Source organism: Macaca thibetana, chromosome 1, assembly GCF_024542745.1.
Source record: "Macaca thibetana thibetana isolate TM-01 chromosome 1, ASM2454274v1, whole genome shotgun sequence".
Classification (NCBI taxonomy): Eukaryota; Metazoa; Chordata; class Mammalia; order Primates; family Cercopithecidae; genus Macaca; species Macaca thibetana.
Genome location: NC_065578.1, coordinates 184,878,575 through 184,901,340, shown reverse-complemented (window position 1 = coordinate 184,901,340; position 22,766 = coordinate 184,878,575). Strand labels below are relative to the sequence as shown.

At 36.7% G+C, this 22,766-nt stretch overlaps 1 protein-coding gene across 10 annotated transcripts in view; it reads left to right on the top strand.

Moving 5' to 3' along the window:
• The window catches only part of RASAL2 (RAS protein activator like 2), a 368,857-nt gene that overhangs the window by 293,284 nt on the left and 52,807 nt on the right, over positions 1 to 22,766 (top strand). For all 10 annotated transcript variants that reach the window (XM_050766785.1, XM_050766810.1, XM_050766801.1 and 7 more), the window contains one exon: positions 20,685 to 20,794. In XM_050766785.1, the coding sequence (XP_050622742.1) occupies positions 20,685 to 20,794 (110 nt within the window). The remainder of the gene's footprint in view (positions 1 to 20,684; positions 20,795 to 22,766) is intronic.

Sequence of the window (22,766 nt, the reverse complement as noted above, 5' to 3'; positions counted from 1 at the left end):
TGACATTAAATAGTAAATATAAGGCTGCATGGCAAGTGGAGACAAAAACTACTGAAGAAAGGGAAAAGTTTCCTAATTTATAATAGTAGGTTTAATGACATTGTCTTCCTGCTTTTTGAACAGTACCCCCAGCTTTTCATTTTGCACTGAGCCCCTCTAATTACGCTGCAGGTCCTGTCTAGTGCAATAGAGATTCTTAACTCATCTCCTGGTCTCCAATTCCTACTCATCAACTTTAGCCTTCGCTCTGCTACCAGAGTGGTCTCTAAAATCTAAACTCCATCATTACTTGGGCCTCCCTTGCTTGATGTCTTTTAGCTCTCTACGATTCCATGCCCATGAACAAGACTAGTTTCATACATTTTATTTGGCTTGCTCAGTGGTTTCTTCCTCCTCTCTCTTCCTTTCCCCTTCTCTTTCCCGTCATTTGAATGTCTTCAGACAGAACTACCTTTTACTTCAAAAAGTGTCAGTCACCTGCTGAAGGCTTTTGAGTTGAACTTGTGTTGCAGGATGATAAAACCAAAGTTAAATTGGCACTGAGAGCTTTCATTGTCTAATTTTTTACTGCCCTTCCAGACTCATTTCCTAATGCACAGTATCCTCATTTTCACCCCCAACTCTCTTCAGTCCTGAGTTCCATCTTTACCAAATCTGAGAGTTCCCCAAGCAAGTTTTCTATGGTCTCTTTACACATTTCTGCCTAGGAAGTTCACCTTCCATCCTTGCTAAAAGTATTCTCATCCATTAAGACTCAATTCCAGTGTTTCCTTACCTCTTCTAGGCAGCATTAACCTTGGCCGTCTCTGTCCTTCCACAGGAGTGTACGTTTATCCATTATAGCACCGATACTATTATATGGTAGGGTTGTCTTTCCTCCTCTGTGATATTCTAGTTGGTGGTCTCCAGAATAGGTTGTGTATACTTCAGAGGATACACAGACAATTCATTTGAGGGGGATGCAGAAAGGAAATATATGTTTGATTTTTTTTTTAATTTGCTCTTTAAAAATTTTATGTTATTGAATGTTTTATAGTCATACATCAGAAAATCATTTTATAAGTATATTTTATTAGGAAGGCACACTCAACAATATTTTATTTATTTCATAGTCAAAATTAATTAATTAATTTTGAGACGGAGTCTCAGTCACTCAGGCTGGAATGCAGTGGTATAATCTCAGCTCACTACAACCTCCGCCTCCCATGTTCCAGCGATTCTCCTGCCTCAGCTTCCCGAGTAACTGGGATTACAGGTACGTGCCACCATGCCTGGCTAATTTTTCTATTTTTAGTAGAGACGGGGTTTCACCGTGTTGGCCAGGCTGGTCTTGAACTCCTGACCTCAGGTGATCCACCCACCTCGGCCTCCCAAAGTGCTGGAATTACGGGCGTGAGCCATCCCACCCAGCCAATAGTCAAAATAATTTAGAAACCACTCTCCTAGAAGACAAGAACTGTATCTTATTCATCTCATAACTTCAGCACTGACCTTTTAGTTTTCCTAATCTGTTTATGAAAACTGATTTAATATATGGGTGGTATTCATGATTACCGAAAGTATGCACATTGCAAAGATATTGACCTCTTATGCCATAGTTTCTTCATCATTAGTTGGTCGTTTTTAATTAATCAACATTGTGTACTGGTTTTTATAAAGGATCTACAATAAATCTGTTAAGTGAAATAGAATTAAGAAGGATGGAATGTAGTGTGTAGCAAGAACTTCTTTGGAAGTCCTATGAGAATAATGATAGAGAAACTCATGGAGAGTATCTTAGTTTGCTTCTCATTTAAGGTATAATTGAATGTGTAAGAATGTGGTCTGCCTCTCAACTCTTTAAAAGTTCCATGGGGCTGGGCATGGTGGTACATGCCAGTAGTCCCAAGCTGCTTGGGAGCCTGAGGCAAGAGGTTCACTTGAGCCCAGGAGTTCAAGGCCGTAGTGCGGATGATCATTCTGTGAATAGCCACTGAACTCCAGCTTGAGCAACATAGCGAGACCCCATCTCTAAAAAATACTAATACTAATAATAAATAAATTAAGGTAAATGGGGAAAAAAGACAATACAGTCAGCAGAAGTGAAGATGAAAACCTGATAATCTGTCCTAGCTACCTGGGCTTACATATTATGCAGTCAGTGAGACAGTTGTTATTCGTAAACTTTTTCATTAAAATAAGGTGGTTACAGTTGAAAAAGACCCTGAGCTTTTCTGATCATAAGATTTAGGGCCTGCGTCACCCTGCCTTTTTAACTCTGTCAGAGTGTCAGAACAAAGATTTCATATTATTAGCTTTCAAGGATTTGTACCTAGAATAGGCAAAGGAATGATAAAAGAACTGTATTTTTTACTGTTGTTCAGCTAGCATCTCACTTGTATGATCGAGAGCAAATTGTTTGACTTCCTCTAACACCTATGATTTTTTTGTAGTAATGAAATATACAAATATTTTAAGATCTTTGGAAGTTTGCAGATAAAAAGATACTATAAACTGGATGTGGTGGCTGATGCCTGTAATCCCAGCACTTTGGGAGGCCAAGGTGGGCAGATCACTTGAGGTCAGAAGTTCAAGACCAGCCTAGCCAACATGTTGAAAGACCATCTCTACTAAAAATACAAAAAATTAGCCAGGTGTGGTGGCATGCGCCTGTAATCCCAGCTACTCCGTAGGATCACTTGAACCTGGAGTGAGCAGTGAGCTGAACTAACGCCACTGCACTCCAGCCTGGGCAACAGAGCGAGACTTCATCTAAAAAAAAAAAGGACCAACATATATATTATATATATTAAGGACCAATTTGTTAATATTTTGGTGCCGAATTTACGATGAAAAAACTGCAGTATTACAAACAGTACAAAGAGTATAGTTAGGAAATAGCCTCTAGAAGTAATAAAATATGTCTAATACAGTCTTTTCAGTAATGCATTTCCCTACTTCTTTTCCCCTTCATTTTATATCCTTAGGGAAAAAAAGTCCTATCCTGATAGACATTAGTAACAGTAATTACATTGTTTCACATTATACCTTTTGCTCATGACCATCCATAATGTGGATTTTTGGTACATTTTGTTTCAACAGAGGCAGTAAGAATTTTATCTTTTTCAATAACTAATAGGCTCAAAAGCCCCCCTCCTTCTCTGATGCTGTTATTCTTAGAGTCCTATAAATGATAGATTGAAAACTTCAATTAAATTCATCTAGTCCATCTCCCCTGACAACGAAAAAAATGTATTTCACATTATGTTATCTAATGCTTTTTTCAGGCCTTCCATGATAACCTCTGAGAGACTGTCCAATAGGCTAATAGACCTCACTTTGAGGTCTTTGTTTTGACCCATCATTTCTCATTATTATATTCATTACAGCCATCATCCTTAATATTCATACTTTGTGAACTTGAGTGAGATTAGCACAGTCTCTGTTAGTCATAAGAAAATCAACATACTATACTCTATAGAGTATGACATTCAATTTACAATAAAATTTTTAAAAAATCAGTGTATACCTCATTATCAGGAACTGAAGTGTTCTACAGAAGTGAATTTTCCAGATACTAAACTTTTCTTCCTTAACCACCAGATTTAGTTTTGTTTTAATAATTTTAAGGGGTTTTCCCTCCTGTGTGTTATTTCCCTACTTTCTTGAGTGAATTCAACTTTTCTTAATAATTCATGTTAATCATTATCAGCATTCTGCAAATACGTATTTAGTCCACTGTATGCAAAGCATTACAGAAATACAAAGATGAGCTCAATGTGTTTGTTTTCTGTTTGCCTTCAGGAGTTAAGATTCATAGGGCATATAAAACAGGAATAGAATTAATTATAGGTCAAGATAGGGGAAAACAGTAGTATAAATAAAAAGTTTACATAATCACAAGTGTGAGAGACATTACAGTAATCAGGAATGGTTTTCTCAGGAATTGGTATTTGAAATAAATAATATAAGGACAACTGAGTAACCATGTGGAAAAAGGTAATATTAGATGTATATCTCATACCTTACACAAGAGTAAACTCCAAATGGATTAGGGATCTAAAATGTGAAAAAAAAAAGTATACCTACTAGGAAACATGGATGAATTCTCTAACCTTAATGCAGGGAAAAACTTTCTATGATGGTTACTGAAAAGCCAGAGGCAATTTTTAAAAATCGATTGATAAATTTGATTACACAAAAGAAAGTTTTTAAATAATTGCATGACAAAAAGTATAAGAAGGTTAAAGCTGAAAGACAACCAATGAATCAATTGGGAGAAAATATTTACAACATATAAGAAACTATTAAGGCCGGCGCAGTGGCTCATGCCTGTAATCCCAGCATTTTGGGAGGCCGAAGCAGGCAGATCACCAGGTCAGGAGTTCAAGACCACCCTGTCCAACATACTGAAACCCCATCTCTACTAAAAATACAAAAAATTAGCTGGCGTGGTGGTGGGCACCTGTAATCCCAGCTACTTGGGAGGCTGAGGCAGGAGAATTGCTTAAACCTGGGAGGTGGAGGTTGCAGTGAGCCGAGATCGTGCCATTGCACTCCAGCCTGGTTGACAGAGCGAGACCCCTTCTCAAAAAAAAAAAAAAAAAAAAAAAAAAAAATTAAGGTACAAGTGACTAAGACCCAATAGGAACACTGAAGAAAAGTTTTCCTGAAGAAAAGACATGAATAGGTAATAGGTAAAAATGTTTCTGAACATATGAAAACAATGTTCAAATTCACTTATAATCGGAGAAATGCAATTTTTTGTTTGTGTGTTTGTTTTTTGAGATGCATCTCGCTCTGTCGCCAGGCTGGAGTGCAGTGGTGACATCTCGGCTCACTGCAACTTCTGCCTCCTGGGTTCAAGCGATTCTCCTGCCTCAGCCTCTGCAGCAGCTGAGACTACAAGCACGCACCACCACGCCCAGCTAGTTTTTGTATTTTTAGTAGAGACAGATTTTCACCATGTTGGCCAGGATGGTCTCAATCTCTTGACCTCGTGATCTGCCCGCCTTGGCCTCCCAAAGTGCTGGGAGTACAGGCGTGAGCGACCTCGCCTGGTCCTTTTTTTTTTGGAGTCTCGCTCTGTCGCCCAGGCTGGAGTGCAGTGGGACAACCTCAGCTCACTGGAACCTCCGCCTCCCAGGTTCAAAGGATCTTCCCACCTCAGCCTCCTGAGTAGCCAGGTCTACAGGTACACGCCACCACACCCAGCTAATTTCTGTATTGTTTGTAGAGACAAGGTCTCACCATGTTGGCCAGGCTGGTTTCATACTCCTAGGATCAAGCAATCCTCCTGCCTCATCCTCTTGAAGGGCTAGGATTAGAGGGATGAGCCACAGCACCCAGCCGAGAAATGCACATTTTAAAACAACATTTAAACATTTAAATGTTTAAATGCACATTTAAAACAACATAGAAATATTATTTCACCTTTCAGTCTAACACAGACTATAAAGGATGACAACGATTCAGTTGGCAAGGTTGTGGGAAACAAACACTCTCATACATTGTTGAAGGGAAGGCAAACTGGTACAACCCTTCTAGAGGGGATTCGGCAAGATTACATATACACTTACCTTTTGACCCAGCATCCCATTTCTAGGAATCCAAGCTGAAGGTACATCTCCACCATTATGAAAATACATATGCACAAAGTTATTTATGCAGCATTGTTTTTTAATTGCAAAATATTGTAAACAGCCTATATGCACATTCATAAGAGGGTGACTAAACTATATGTGGAAAGTAGAATAGTGGTTCCTCCCCCATCTCCCAAGATGTCCACATCCTAATACATGGAAATTGTGAATATGTTATCTTACGTGGCAAAAGGGACTTCTGTAATTAGGATTAAGACTAAGGACCTTGAGATAGGAACATTATCCTAAATTATCCAGATGGATCCAGTCTGATCACGAGACCTTAAAAGCTGAAAAGCTTTCATAGAGATGCAACATTGCTGGCTTTGAAGATGGAGGAAAGGCCATGAGCCAAGGAATGTGGGTGGCCTTAAAAGCTTGAAAAGGCATAAGACAGATTCTCCCCTAGAGGCTTCAGAAAGGAATGCAGACCTGCTGACACTTTGATTTTAGCCGGATGAGACCTGTGTTGGAATTCTAACCTACAGAACTGTAAGATCATAAATTTGTACTGTTTAAACCACATTTGTTTTAATTTGTTAAAATGGCAGTTGAAAAATGATACAGTGGAAAACTGGTGAAATTAGAATTAGGGCTGTGTTTAGGTGAGTATAGTACCTATGTTAATTTCTTAGTTTTCATAATCATACTATGGTTATATAAGATAATAACATTAGGGGAAGCTCAGCAAGGGAAAACTCTATACTATTTTTCCAAATTTTTTGTAAATCTGAAATTACTTCATATCTAAAGGAAAAATAACTAAGGATTCCTTCCCTCCTCAGTGTCCTTTCCCCACTCTACCTCATTAACATCCCCTTAAAAAGTTGCCATGTCGTCTTGTTATTTGTGAATTTCCAACCAAGCTTTTAACTCAGTGGTTCCCAAACTATATGTCCACATAAAGACTTGTTTGTAAATGTTTATGGCAACTTTATTTTTAATATCCCAAAACTGGAAACAACTTGAATGTCCATGAGTTGAGAAATGGTTAAACAAATTTTGGTATACCCTTACAGTGGAATAAAAAGGAGGAAACTATACATGCAACAGCATGCATAAATTTCAAAAACAGTATTCTAAGTAAAGAAAGACTACATAGTGCATAATTCCATTTATATGACATTGTGGAAAAGATAAAATTATAGGAACAAGTCAGATTAGTGGTTTCCAGGGGCTGAGGGTGAGAAGAAGGGATTGACTGGCTACAGAAAGGCATGAAAACTTTTGGGGTGATGGAAATGTTCCGTATCTCACTTGTATTGGTGCAGCATACATTTATCAAAACTCATCAAACTGTACATGCAAAAATAGAGATTTGTGTTTTGTAAATTACACCTCAAAAAACCTGTTTTAAAAGAAATGTTTTAAAACAAAATACATAAAAAGTTGGACATAAAAGGTTTGAAATAATGTAACAAGAAGGTAATAAAAATCTGACATGACACATGCATGAAAATGAATCTCTAAGAATGTAGTTAGTTAATAAAGTATGCTAGATATCTTCCATTGGTCCCTCTAGCAGATCTTAACATGTCAATATGTGTTTTAACATGTTATAACATAATACCTATAATATAATATATGTTTTATATTTTAACAATAATTATACGTAATATAGCATAATGACATCAATGTGTCAACATCAGTTATATCTGATTAATGGATATGTGTTTATTAATTTCTGTGCTTTGTATGTTTAAAAGTTTCATAGTAAAAGTTTTAGTTAGCTTAATTAAAAAAATAACATTGAATGCTTGTTAAAAATGTAGATCACTGTGCCCCAATCCCCAAGATTCCGATATATCAGATCTGGGCTAGAAAAACAATTGTGATTTATGACAGAACCTTTTCTCTTTCCTTTTGATGCTTAAATTTGAAAAACAAAAACAAAAAGCCTGCCAGAGGATAAACTACCCATACTAAAACTAAACTATAATGCACTTTGCAACTATTTCTTGTTTTGTTATTCTTGTCATCTACAGTTTCCCTTCCTGTTTGGACTTCCAAATAACCAGAAGACAAACTAAGTAAAATATAAAGACTAGAAAGTAAACTTTAACGTTTTTAGTTACTCTTCTCCTTTTTCCTTGTTAATTTTTTAGAATTACATTTTAGTCAACATTTAGTGAATATCTACAAGTTCCTAAGTTATATTAAGAGAGCAAGGAAGGGAATTATTTATATATGACACAGCTTTTTTTCTCAGGTATTTACAATCCATAATAAAACAAACTAAAATATGTAAAATACATAGAGATTTTAATATACTAATAAACTAAAATTTGAAAAGCAAGAATGAAAACAGTTCTCACCTGGGTCCTTTCTAGTTGACAAGGTGGCATTTTTGTACTGTGAATCAGGTAACATTTTGAGAAATTGCCATTTAAAAATACTTAACCACTTAGAATTGCTATAACATTATCCCTAATCCCTGTGTGATCACTGATGTGAAAAAGTCTCAAGCAGAATTAAAGCAGGGTTTTGTTGCATATCCCTACATTTTTCATGTGAAAGGTGATAACATGTTTCTCTGTCTCCACTTCTCCCTGTCTTAAGAGAACACAGCACTGCTAGGATGCTGGCAAGGCAGTGTCCCTTATTACCGCCACTGAGGCTTCTGAGAGCAGTTGCATAGCAGCAGTTTTATTTCAGTTACCAGTCATTCCCAGCTAGCCAAGTTCAGTCTTCAGGGAATACTCCAGTTTGCAGGTGGCCAACAACTTCAGTTATCATTGTCTTAACATTTACCAAGCTCCAGAGAAAGGCAATATTTGGCTTTTTCTTTCACTGACTGTTGCTAATTTTAAGCCTTATTTTGAAAGAAAATAATGAGTACCAACTAATAATGAATACAACTAAAATTAAATCATTTTAGTTGTATCAATTGCTATGACAATGTAGCTTTTTTTAAAAAAATGAGCTTTTTACTATTTTTAAGACTTGTAAATGGTAGCAACAGCATTTCAAAAAATTGGATAGAGTAGGATTTGTTTTGAGTGTTTGATTAGTATGCTTTCAGATTAGGTTGGTGTCAGAAGGATGAAATCAGTTTATTTACGTTCATAACTGTGAAAGAGAAAAAAGCATTTTTCTCTTGGTATCCATCTATTTTTAAATTTTATATTTGGATTTTAAAATTTTATACTCAGTGACCACAGAATCAGTTACATGTAAAAGCCATTTCAATAAGGTTTTGATTTTACTTCAGTTTAATTATATAGCTAGGAATCCTTGGGGCAAATTCTTGTAAGTCAAATGCCACACTAGCAGTTTTTTTGTTTTTTAGGTTTTTTGTGGGGTTTTTTTTTTTCTTTTTTTCCCTCATATTTTGAATTGTCATATTACATTTCTGGCTGTTTATGATACATAATTCTATAATAAGGTATGTGTAGAAGTTACATATAATACATATGGAGAAAATAAGTTGTTATAGTACTTAAAGTATTTGATGTGGAATTAGAATGTCGAGAATTCATATAGCACAGTGGTTAGAAAGGAAGGGTTCCAATGTGGGGCTACGTAGACTTAAAGTTCTCCTCTGCCATTTAGCATCTGTGTGGCCTTGGTAAAGTCATGTATCTTCTGTATTAGTCTGTTTTCACACTACTATAAAAAACTACCTGAGACTGAGTAATTTATGAGGAAAGAGGTTTAATTGATTCACAGTTCCACAGCCTTAACAGGAAGCATGACTAGGAGGCCTCAGGAAATTTACAGTTATAGCGGAAGGAGAAGAAGGACCTTCTTCAAGTGGAGGCAAGAGAGAGCAAGCTGGGAAGTGCTACACTTTTAAACCATGGGAGGTGGTGGGAGAAGATTGCGTCATGGGAGAGGATTTCCCCTATGCTGTTCTCATGATAGTGAGTGAGTGAGTTCTCAGATGATCTGAGGACACACGGCATATGATTTTTCAGTTCTGAAAGCAATTTTTGAGCCCCTACTAAATACCAGGTAGCAGACCTGCCCTGGGAACACAAAGATTGCAGGGTTTAGTGAGGATGACACATAAGTGGGCATGCACTGTGCTAAATGTAAGGCTGTCTCTCTATAAAGCACAGAAGAGGGGCACGTAATCTAGGGCAGGGTCAGGTAATGTCAAAAAAGACACCCTAAAAGAGATCTTTCCTCAACTCTATCAAAAAGAATGATTCAGCCAGGGAGAAGGAAGAGAATATGAGCAGTGGTAAACATGCATGGTGAATATAGAGAATTGCAGGTATTTCAAGTTAGTGGAGGATGAAGTATGAAGTGGAATGACCAGGGATCAGGCTGGAATAGTAAGTCGTTACCAGATGATACTCTAATATAGGCAGAACTCTTACCAGGGCCATTCTTAGCTGCTTTTAGGTACCTTTGGGTTAATTATCCATCCCTTCACCAGTCAGATGGATCCAGGGCAGAAAGATTGCATGGCAGAAAGCACAGTGACCTAAATATGTAAGGAATTGCTCAGAAGGGGGCAATGGGCAACTGGGCTTGACATGTACTTTGTTGTTTCACAGAAGAGGATAATGCGGGAAGGCTCATTACATGGTTGGTCCAGGATGGAGGGATAGTAGAAGCCAAACCAAGCTTGGAAACAGTGAATTTTTTTGTGGTTTCATCCTGTACAGCTGTGTGGTCTTCCTAAAGAGCTTTGTCATGGCACCAGGAAGATTGACTTAAACATTGTTTTAACTTTTATTTTGGATAGCTAATCATTAAGAAAATAGAGGGTGTTGGTAATTGAATAGCGTCAGATGATTAGCTGTGGAATCTAGGGAGAAGGAAAAGAGAGCAGGAAAAAACAAGGGACAGGGAGAAAATGAGGTGGTCCAGAAAGTGAAGGTTTCTGTTAGGTTCAAGAGTAGATTAATGTGGAGAAAGAGATATATGAAAGACATGTGATTAGGGAGGAAATCAGAGAAAAAAAAATTGCTGTTTAAGATGTCTGAGGATCTCTGAATGATGATAAAATCTAGTGTGTAGATAGAACAGTGGGTGGCTAAAATATAGAAGAATGAAGCTGGATCCTCATCTCTCACGTTATACAAAAATCAACTCAAGATGGATCAAAGACTTACATCTAAGACCTGAAACCATAAGAATTCTAGAAGATAACATTGGAAAAACTCTTCTAGACATTGACTTAGGCAAAGACTTCATGACCAAGAACCCAAAAGCAAATGCAACAAAAGCAATGATAAATAGATGGGACCTAATAAAACTAAAAAGCTTCTGCACAGCAAAAGATATCAGAATCAGTAAACAGACAACCCACAGAGTGAGAGAAAATGTTCGCAAACTGCATCTGCCAAACGACTAATATCCAGAATCTACCAGGAACTTAAATCAAAAAAAAAAACAAATAATCCCGTCAAAAAGTGAGCAAAGGACATGAATACACAATTCTCAAAAGAAGATATACAAATGGCCAACAAACGTGAAAAAAAAATGCTCAGCATCACAAATTATCAGGGAAATGCAAATCAAAACCACAATGAGATAACCACCTTACTCCTGCAAGAATGACCGTAATTAAAAATAAAAAAATAACAGATATTGACATGGATGTGGTAAAAAGGGAACACTTTTACACTGCTAGTGGGAATGTAAACTAGTACAACCACTATGGAAAACAATATACAGATTCCTTAAAGAACTAAAAGTAGAACTGCCATTTGATCCAGCAATCCCACTACTAGATATCTACCCAGAGGAAAAGAAGTCATATGAAAAAGACGCTTGCACACATGTGTATAGTAGCACAATTCACAATTGCAAAAATATGGAACCAGTCTAAATGCCTATCACCTAATGAGTGGATAAAGAAAAGTATTCCACACACCGTGGAATACTACTCAGTCACAAGGAATGAAATAAAAGAATGAAATAATGGCATTTGCAGCAGCCTGGATGGAGTTGGAGACCATTATTCTTAGTGAAATAACTCAGGAATGGAAAACCAAACATTGTATGTTCTCACTTATAAGTGGAAGCTAAGCTGTGAGGACACAAAGGCATAAGAATGATATAATGGACTCTGGGGACTTGGGAGGAAGGGTGGGAGATGGGTGAGGGATAAAAGACTACACATTGTTGCAGTGAGCTGAGATGCTGCCACTGCACTCCAGCCTGGGCGACAGAGCAAGACTCCATCTCAAAAAGAAAAAAAAAAAGACTACACATTGGGTACGGTCTATACTGCTCAGGTGATGGGTGCCCCAAAATCTCACAGATCACCACTAAAGAACTTTTCCATGCAATCGAACACGATCTGTTGCCCTAAAACTATTGAATAAAAATAAAAATTGAATTTAAAAAAATGAGTGGGTGGAGAGACGACATGCAGAAATGGCACACCTCAGGTGGCTGAAGGAGAGAAATGTATTTGGTGTCTGCCATATTTTTGCAACCTTCAGTGACACTTTTGTCCATGTCACTGATCTTTCTGGCAAAGAAACCATCTGCTATGTGACTGGTGGGATGAAGGTGAAGGCAGACCGAGATGAATCCTCGCCATGTGCTGCTATGTTGGCTGCCCAGGATGTGTCCCAGAGGTGCAAGGAGCTAGGTATCGCTGCCCTACACATCAAACTCTGGGCCACAGGAGGAAATACGACCAAGACCCCTGGACCTGGGGCCAGTCGGCCTTCAGAGCCCTTGCCCACTTGGGTATGAAGATTGGGCGGATTGAGGACGTCACCCCCATCCCCTCTGACAGCACCCATGGAAAGTGGGGTTGCCATGGTCACAGTCTGTGAACAGGACTCCTCAAACTATTTTCTGTTAATAATTTGCCATCGTGTTAAAAAAAAAAAAAAAAGTGGGTGGCTGAAGGGGAGGATACTGAGTAATGGAGTCAAGGAATTATGAAGCTAGGGTACTAGACATCACTATTTGGTTATTTTCTAGCATGGTGTTAAGAGACAGAAAAATATTACAAGCTAGGGGCTAAAGTTCTTAATGAATAAAGGAAAGTGAAAGAGAGATTGAAACATGAGAGCAACAAAGAGAGATGAAGAATACTAAATCAAGATGGTGTGTACCTTAAAAAATATGCATTTACTCCAAACCATGATTTATTTCATGGAAGATCGATTTGGAAACAGTCATGGTAAGCTAGGTAAAGTCCAGCTACCTCTTCCTGGGTACCACTGAATATTGGGTAATGGAGAATGAAAAAACTTCAACTAACTAGAGCTCTGAGAGAAACAGTTTCTCGGGTTAAAACCATGCTTCGACCGGGCGCGGTGGCTCAAGCCTGTAATCCCAGCACTTTGGGAGGCCGAGACGGGCGGATCATGAGGTCAGGAGATCGAGACCATCCTGGCTAACCCGGTGAAGCCCCGTCTCTACTAAAAAAATACAAAAAACTAGCCGAGCGAGGTGACGGGCGCCTGTAGTCCCAGCTACTCGGGAGGCTGAGGCAGGAGAATGGCGTAAACCCGGGAGGCGGAGCTTGCAGTGAGCTGAGATCCGGCCACCGCACTCCAGCCTGGGCGACAGAGCGAGACTCGTCTCAAAAAACAAAAAAACAAACAAACAAAAAAATGCTTCATTTACCTCAAGGAGATGGCCACAAAATTTTGAAAGGTTTCACTACCTCCAAGAAGTGTTACTGACCACTCTGTACAATCTTAACCTTTTTCTTATCTGTGTTCCTAAATCAGCCATAATTTCATGTATATATTTGTCAAGGACTTACTAAAGTTTAGACATTGTGGTAGATGTTAACGTAAATATAACATTATGCCATCTCCTCAAAAGTTTAAATGCAAGACTTCTTGTTTCCAGATAGGAAAACCTCAACTGTAATTTATGAAATACTGGAGGCTTTGTGTGTCCAAGTCTGAGAGATAAAAACTGCAGGGGTATTCATTAATGGAGAGGCCACAATTTTAAAAAATTTTACCTCCTGGAGTCCTACCAGGTTCCTAACTGATACGAAGGAAGGAAAATCCCCAATTCCAGCCCTCTCTAGCCATCCCCTTCCACCTAAGTGGAGTGGGTGAGGTGAGGGGCACTGAGAAGCACTTACGAAGTTCACAGTCCAGAAACACAGACTCATTAAAACACTGAGATCTAACAGGACTTCAGAATGTTTTCCCCCACCTTACTACTGCATTACTAAAAGCCTGTTTACTGCAGTGCCTGTCACCTAGTACAGCATATACAGCTAGCAAGAAAAAAATTACTGAACATACTAAAAGGCAGAAAACAGTTTAAAGAGACAGAGCAAGCATCAGAACCAGCCTCACATAATATTGAAATTATCAGATCAGAAATTTAATGCAATTATGATTAATATACTAAGGGCTGTAATGGATAAAGCAGATAGCATGCAAGAACAGGTGGACAATGTAGGAAGAGAGATAGAAATTATAAAAAAGAAACAAAAGGAAATGCTGGAAATCAAAAACACTGTAGCAGAAATGAAGAATGCCTTTTATGTGCATATTAGTAGACAGGACACAATTGAGGAAAGAATTTCTGAGTTTGAGGACATCTCACTAGAAACTGACAAGACTGAAAAGCAAAGAAAAAGAAGACTGCAGAATAAACAAAAAACAAAAAACAGAACAGACCCAGAGGAACCTTAAGTACGTATTACTAAGTGAAACAAGCCAATCTAAAAAGGCTGCAATATGATTCCAACCACAGATGCTCCTTGACTTACAATGGGGTTATGTCCAAATAAGCCCGTTGTAAGTAAAAAATATCCTAAATTGGAAAGTATTTAACATCCTGATAAACCCATCATAAATCAAAAAATTGTTCAAACCATCTTAAATGGGGGACTATCAATGTATGACATTCTAGAAAAGGTAAAACTATAGAATCGGTAAAAAGATCACTGTTTGCCAGGGGCTGGGGTGTGGGAGGTGCTGCGGGATGAAGAGGCAGAGCACAGAGGATTTTGAGTAGTAAATGTGGTCTGCATAATACTGTAATTGTGGATACATGTCACCATACATTTGTCCAAACCTGTAGAATGCACAACACCAATAGGAAACCCTAAAGTAAACTATGGAATATGGGTGATGATGATGTCAATGTAAATTCGTCAATTGTGACAAATATTCCAGTTTGGTAGGGGATGTTAGTAGGAGTGGCTATGCATGTGTAGAGGGAAGGGGAGGAACATTGGAAATCTTTATATCTTTTATTCAGTTTTGCTGTGAATCTAAAACTAAGTTAAGAAATATTCTCTCTGCTTCTATCTTCTGAAAGACATTGTAGAGAATTGGTATCATTTCTTCCTTTAATATTTAATGGAATTCACCAGTGGAACCCATCTGGGCCTAATGCTTTTGTTTTGTAAGGTTATTAATTATTGACTCAATTTCTTTAATAGATATAGCCCTATTCATATTGTCTATTTCTTCCTGTATAAGTTTGGCAGATCGTGTCTTTCAAGGAATTGATCTGTTTCACCTAGATTATCAAATCCCTTTGCACCATTTTAATGTCCATAAGACCCATTGTGATGTCCCCTCTTTTATTTCTAATATTAGTCATTTGGGTACTCTCTATTTTTTTCTTAGCCTGGCTAGAGACTTACAAATTTTATTGTTCTTCATGAGGAACCAACTTTTGATTTTATTGATTTTGTCTATTGATTTATTGTTTTCAATTTCATTGGTTCTGCACTAATTTTTATTTCTTTTCTTGTGTTTGCTTTGGATTTAATTTGCTCTTTTTTTTCTAGTTTTCTAAGGTAGAAACTTAGTATTGGGTTTAGATCTTTCTTCTTTTCTAGTATATGCATTCAATGCTATAAATTTTCCTCTAAGCACTATTTTTACTGCATACCACAAAATTTTGATGTTGTGTTTTCATTTTTATTTCATTCAGTTCAAAGTGTTTTTTAATTTCTCTTGAGATTTCTTTTTTGAGTCATGTGTTGTTTAGAAGTATGTTGTTTAATTCCCACATATTTTGGGGTTTTCTAGTCATCTTTCTATTACTGATTTCTAGTTTAATTCCATTATGGTTTGAAAGAAGACATTGTATGATCTCTTTTCTTTAAATTTATTAATGTGTGTTTTATGCCCAGAATTGGATCTGTCTTGGTGAATGTTCCATATGAGCTTGAGGAACCTCTATTCTGCGTTGTTGGATAAAGTAGTCTATAGATGTCAATTATATTCAGTTGATTACATGGTGTTTTGGAGTTCAGCTATGTCCTCACTGATTTTCTGCCTGCTAGATCTGTCCATTTCTGATAGATAGGTGTTGCAGTCTTCAACTATATAGATTTATCTGTTTCTCCTAGCAACTCTTACCAGTTTTACCTCATGTCTCTTTACACTCCGTTATTAGGCATGTGTACATTAAGGCTGTCTTCTTGGAGAATTGACCCATTTATCATTATGTAATGCCCTTCTTTATCCTTGTTAAGTTTTCTTGCTCTAATATCTGCTCTGTCTGAAATTAATATAGCTATGCCTGCTTTCTTTTGATTAGTGTTGGCATAGTATATTTTTTCCATCCATTTACTATTAATCTTTATGTGCTTTTATATTTAAAGTGAGTTTCTTGTAGATGATATATAGTTGGGTCTTGTTTTCTGATCCACACTGACAGTCTCTTTTAATTGGTGTATTTAGACTATTGACATTCAGAGTGATTATTGATTTAGTTGGGTTTCTAACCATATTTGTTAACTGTTTTCTATTTGTTGCCTTTGTTCTGTGTCCTTATTTTTGTCTTCCACTGTTATAACCTTTCACGATTGTAACTGAATGACTTATATGATTCCATTTTCTCTCCTTTCTTAGCATATCAGTTATGCTTATTTTTTAAAAAAATTAGTGGTTTCCCTTGCAGTTTTTTAAGTTTATAACTAACCCAAGTCCATTTTCACATAACACTATACAGCTTCCTAGATAGTATGAGCACCTTATAATAAAATAATCTTAATTCTTCCATCTTGTCATTTGTATCATTAGTATTCATTTCCCTTATATATAAGTATACATAAGCATATATATCATATATACATAAGCATACATACATAAGCATGCATAATTAAATACATTATTGTTATTATTTTGATATTAAATCAATTAAGAAGAAAAGCAAAAGGTTGTTTTATTTTCACTTATTGCTTCTATACTCTTCCTTTTCTTAAGAAGGTCCAATTTCTGACCTATATTGTTCTTTCTCTCTAAGGAACTTCTTTAAACATTTTTTGCAAGGCTGGTCTACTGGCAACAAATTTCCTCAATTTTTTCATGTATGTGAGAAAGCTTTATTTCGCCTTCACTTTTGAAGGATAGTTTTGCAGGTTATAGAATTCTAGGTTGATAGTCTGGGTTCTTTTTTTTCCCTCTCAACACTTTAATATTTCACTCCATTCTCTAGTTTGTATGGTTTCTGAGGAGAAGCCAGATGTAATGCTTATTTTTGTTCCTCTGTACATAAGATGTTTTTTCCTTCTGGCTTCTTTAGGATTTTTTCTTTCTCTTTGTTTTTCTGCAGTTTGAAAATGATATGCCTCAGTGTAGTTTTGGGGGTTGGGATTTTTTTTCTTTTAGGGGTTTTTTTGACATCTATGCTGCTTGGTATTCTCTGAGCTTCCTGGATCTTTGGTTTGGTATATTAATTTGGGGAAATTCTCAGTCATTATTGTTTCTGATTTTCTGCTATTTATTTCTCTTTTCTCCTTTTGGTATTCCCATTACACATGTTATGCCTTTTGTAGTTGTCCTGTAGTCTTTGGATATTCTTTTCTGGGTATTTTTGTTTGCTTGCTTTTCAGTTTTGGATGTTTCTATTGATATATCCTCATGCTTAGAGATTCTTTCCTCAGCCATGTCCAGTCTACTAATAAGCCTGTGTATAAATTTATATTTAGTGTCTAAATTCTGTATTAAATGACAAGTTCCTTGAGGGCAGAGTTTGTGTTTATCTTTGATTTCCTTACAACTCCTAGTAGAGTTCTCTACAACAAATAGGCATAAATTTTATTAAATACAGTATATCATATTCTGTCATATGAGGTATGATATAATATGTGCCACAAGGCTGGATGTGGTGGCTCACGCCTGTAATCCCAGCACTTTGGGGCGCCAAGGCAGGTGGATCACCTGAGGTTGGGAGTTCGAGACCAGCCTGACCAACATGGGAAAACCCCATCTCTATCAAAAATACAAAATTAGCCAGGTGTGGTGGCACATGCCTGTAATCCCAGCTACTCGGGAGGCTGAGGCAGGAGAATAGCTTGAACCTGGGAGGCGGAGGTTGCAGTGAGCCGAGCCGAGATTGCACCATTGCATTCCAGCCCAGGCAACAAGAGTGAAACTCCGTCTCAAAAAAAAAAAAGTGCCACAAAAAAGGTAGAATTAAATTACTAGATAAGTGAACGTCTACTAATACTGTCTCAGTCAAATGCTTAACTGCATTTTTGTTAGAAATGTATGTATCATTTTTGGTCGACTCCTTGGCCTGGATCTCAACCTAGGTTTTTGAAACAACACTAAGCAATCCTATTAAAATTCTATAAACTTAAGCCTGGTTTGCTGACTACATTTATTAGCAGATGTGGTGACTCATTCTGATTGAGTCATAGAAAATAGTACATAAAGCCTTTGCCTTTATGTACTAATGACTATGACTAATGACAGTGACTCTCCCTAATGACACCAAAATTGTACAGTTGACCCTTGAACAACATGGGGGTTAGAGACACCACCCGCTGTGCAGTTGAAAATTTTCATGTAACTTTTGACTCTCCCAAAACTTAACTAGTGTTAGCCTACTGTTGACTGGAAGCCTTGCCAATAACATATACAGTCAATTAACACATATTTTGCATGATGTATGTATTGTATGTTGCATTCTTAAAGTTGTCAACTAGAGAAAAGAAAGTGTTATTGAGAAAATCATAAGGAAGAGAAAATATACTATTTACTATTAGGTGGAAGTGAATCATCATAAAGATCTTCATCCTCATCATCTTCACATTGAGCCTTTTTCCCTTGCCTTCAGTCAATCTCTACATACCTATAATAAGTTGGAGTGAAAAACAGCCTCTAGGGTATTAGGTCTGTGTGATATATACTAGGAGTTTTTACACTTTCTCCTTGGGTGGCCAAAACAATAGGATATAGCGTTATAAGTATTACCTTTCAGTAATCTAAATAGTTCTGCTTCTGATTGGGTATGTTTGTTTTCATTTTCCTCTAATCAAAGGAGCAAATGCCTGCATGTTTAAAAAATAACTTGGCTTGGTAAAACACTGTAGCAGTCTACACTGACGTTCACCAAGTATTTTCAGTTCCCTTTCTGAGTACCTGGTAGTACTGTATATCCCTTCCTCCATTAAAGTTAGATATGGTCATGTGATTGTTTTGTCAGTGAAATGAGACCAAAATTGACATGAAGCTTTAAGAGCTAGTACATGTACATAATTTGCTATTTTACCTTTATCCTGCTGCAAAAACTGTAGAAGCCCAGATAGAGAGCCTCCCTTAGCCTAAGTTCCTGAATGAGGACAGCATAGACAGGAACTCCCCCAACTGCCAGTTGACCTGCTCATGGACATGTAACATATTTTATGCCACTAAGATTGGGGAGTAATTAGATAAGCATAACCTAGCTTATCCTGATAAATATAGCCTTCACCCCAAAACAGTGGGCTTTGGTAGTTACTAAAGGAATATAAAAGATTCGATGTGCTAATATTGGCCTAGTATTTCTTTTTCTTCATTACAGAAATGTTTATTGTACACAGCTTATATAAAATGAATTCATCTCAAGATGATTAGAGTCATTCGCCATGTGTCAGAGTATTTTTCTTTGAATTAGAATCTTTGCTTGAGATATTTTATTTTATTTTATTTTATTTGTTTTTGAGTTAGGGTTTCATTCTATTGCCCCAGCTGGAGTGCAGTGGTACAGTCGTCACTTACTGCAGCCTTGAACTCCTGAGCTCAAGCAATCCTCCCACTTCATCCTCCTGAGTGGCTGGGACTACAGGCATGTGCTACCATGGCTGGCTAAATTTTATTTTATTTTATTTTATTTTTGTAGAGATGGGGTCTCGCCATGTTGCCCAGGCTGGTCTTGAATTCCTGGCCTCAAGCTATACTCTCACCTCAGCCTTTTCAAAATGCTGGAACTATAGGCATGAGCCACCATGTCTGACTGAGAAATTTTAATATGCTTCTATAAGATTCCTTTCACCTGCCAATGATAGAATTGTAAATTTCTTGAAAGTAGTGACCATCATTCATTTTTGCATTTATTCTTTTATTCAACAAACTTTTGTTAAGTGCTCATTATTTGCCAGGTGCAGAGTCAAGGAAGATGTTCAGGGAACTCTAGATAGTTTGGTAAAACTGGCAGGAGGCAGGCAGGGGCCAAAGACTGTAAAGCACTTTGTTAAAGTCTGGAAGCTTTAACAATTTCATAAATTATCTATACTTCATTTTAAAGTAGTTTATCCACATTCATTACTTAATTTTATAATGCCATATCCAAGGTGACACAGACCGAGTTTTAACACTTCCGAGACCACCAATACATTGTATTTTACAACTTAGTTAACTCCTTTTTACATATCTTAGAATAAAGCTTTTTTTCTTCTATCAGTATCTTTTAATTTCTCCAGTGCACCAAGTGCCTTCTCACCTGGGGGCCTTTGCACATGCCATTTTCTTTGCCTGTTTTCCCTTAGTTTGGGAAATCACTAGAGGTCATTTGTACTGAAATTGTTGGTACCATCTTCATAGAAAGGAATATATTTGTCTATGTTATATTGTTGTGCTTTGGGAAATCTACCAGTAAAATTAGAAGTTTTTTTTTTCTTCTATAACTAATATAAACATTAAGAAATAAGAAATTAGGTGCTATTGGAAAGTTTAATTATCCCAATTCTCACAGAAGAAAATTTTCTCATCACATTGCCAGGTGGTTTCAAGCAACTCTTATTTACAAAATTGAAGAGCTTAAAAGCTAAGTTCTATTTCTGGTCTTTATTGTACAAATCTAAATACCTGTTGCAGAGACAGTGTGGAAGAGTGACGTTCCCTTTTTGTTCTCTCTCCCATCACCTTCTGCCTTTCCTTCTAGGGATTCTTCAGCAAGCGCCTGAAAGGCTCCATCAAGAGGACCAAAAGTCAGTCAAAGCTTGACAGAAACACGAGCTTTCGGCTTCCATCCCTTCGCAGTACAGATGACAGGTAGGAAGTTAACTTTCTTAAAACAAAAAAAAGCAGTTTGAGAATGAATTTTGTTAAGGCATTTTGGTCTGTTCTGAATTTCAATCAATGACAAATAGAAAAATACAATAAAAAATTGACTTTTATGTCACGTTCATATTAAGGCAAGATGCAAAATATTGACTCAAATACCCAACCAGTTTAAGAATCTTATAATATTGGAGAGTTTGTGGATACATAAAAACTAATTTCAGGGTCAGTTAAGCTGTTTCTGTAGAATCAAGTTATAGTGGTCGGAGGTGTATCTTTTGTTTTGTTTTTGGTAGAATGACTATAAAGAATGATGATGATGATAGCTAAACAGTTTTAGCACTGTCACAGAATGCTTCATACATGTTATCTTGTTTCATCTTTATAATAACTCTATATGATAAATACTATTATTATCACCATTTTATAGATGAAGAATCTGAAGTACAGAGAGGTTAAATAATCTTGCCCAGGGTCATACAGCTAGTAAATAGCAAAAATGGTATTTGAACTTGGGCAGTTTGGCTCCATAGTCTATGCTTTTTACTGCTATGTTCTGTATGTAAAGCATATGAAATTGGCCTTGTTGGTTTGCAATTACATCTAGAAGACGTGTGCTGAAAAGGAAGCCTGGATGGATTTCAATAATTAAGACGATTAGCTTGAGTAAACCTCAAATATATAGCTCCCTAAGGATAATATCCTTCAAAAATCATTGAATGTGTGCTGACACATTTTTGACACGTCATGTCTCGATAATGTTCAGAATTTTGGAAGTAGTGCTTGTGGTATCAGCATCAGCACATCGTCGCTACCACCAATATTTATTAAGTACCTATTCTGTGCCACACATGTTAAATGTAGTCTCATGTAATACAACAACCCTAGATATTATTATTATCCTCATTTTATAGATGAGAAACTGAGGCATAAAACGTTTGAGAAACTTGCCCAGGGTCACACAGCTAGTAAGTAGTAGAGCTGGGATTTGAACTCAGGTCTGCCTCTCATATTTGATACTCTTATTTATGTTTTACTTTTTTTTTTTCTAGTAAGTGACTGTTTTTCACTTATCTACCTAGAAAACAGAAATAAAATTATAGATTTGCCGAGCAGATGATTACTGTCTTTATCTTGTAAATGAAGGAACTTGATGGGGGACTACTGCTTTATTAGCCCTTCTTGAACTACATTAAAGGTGCTCTGTGAAATTTGCAAGTCAGCCCAATTTGCAGTATATTTATTATCTCTTTTATACCTCTTTGTTTTAAGGTAATCATAAAAAAATATTTTTGAAATATTTTTCTTAGTTTCCTATTATTCTATAATTTTCATCATTCCAGGAATTCAAAGCATTTTATTAATGTCTCAAAAAATAGAATAACAATTTTTTTCAGATTATTGATTCTTAAGAACAAAGATGTTGTGCAGCAAATAAAACAGTCCCAATTCAATAGCCATTTTCTTAAATCCTGTAGCATCATGTAGAAACTTGGGAGACAAGTTTTTTTTATAAGTTTACCTTATTTTTTAACCTTGCACTAAATATTAACTTCTTTATTTCAAACAAAGGGCTCTCTCCTATTTCATTTTGTTTTAGGTTGCTCATGGGAATTGTTTGACTGAATTACCAAGAGATCATTTTCTCCCAGAGTCTCTTGTATTTCTATTATATGGTTACTGTATTTTTAGCCTTTCCAGTGATCGAAATGTATTATTTGTGACTTTTATGCTGTTATGCTTTAATCAATAGCAAAGTCTTTCTTTCTTAAGTACAGCACAATAAAAAAGTGGTAGTAAATCTCAAATATTAAGTAACCCTTTTAATTTATCAACTCCATTTGAATTGCAGAGATTTCCTATACAGAAATTTTTCAAAAAACTTTTTCTTGTATAGGGATGTACTCAATGTAATTTGAATGTGTTCCAGTTTTAAAAAAGACTCTCTTGCCTTCAGATCGTT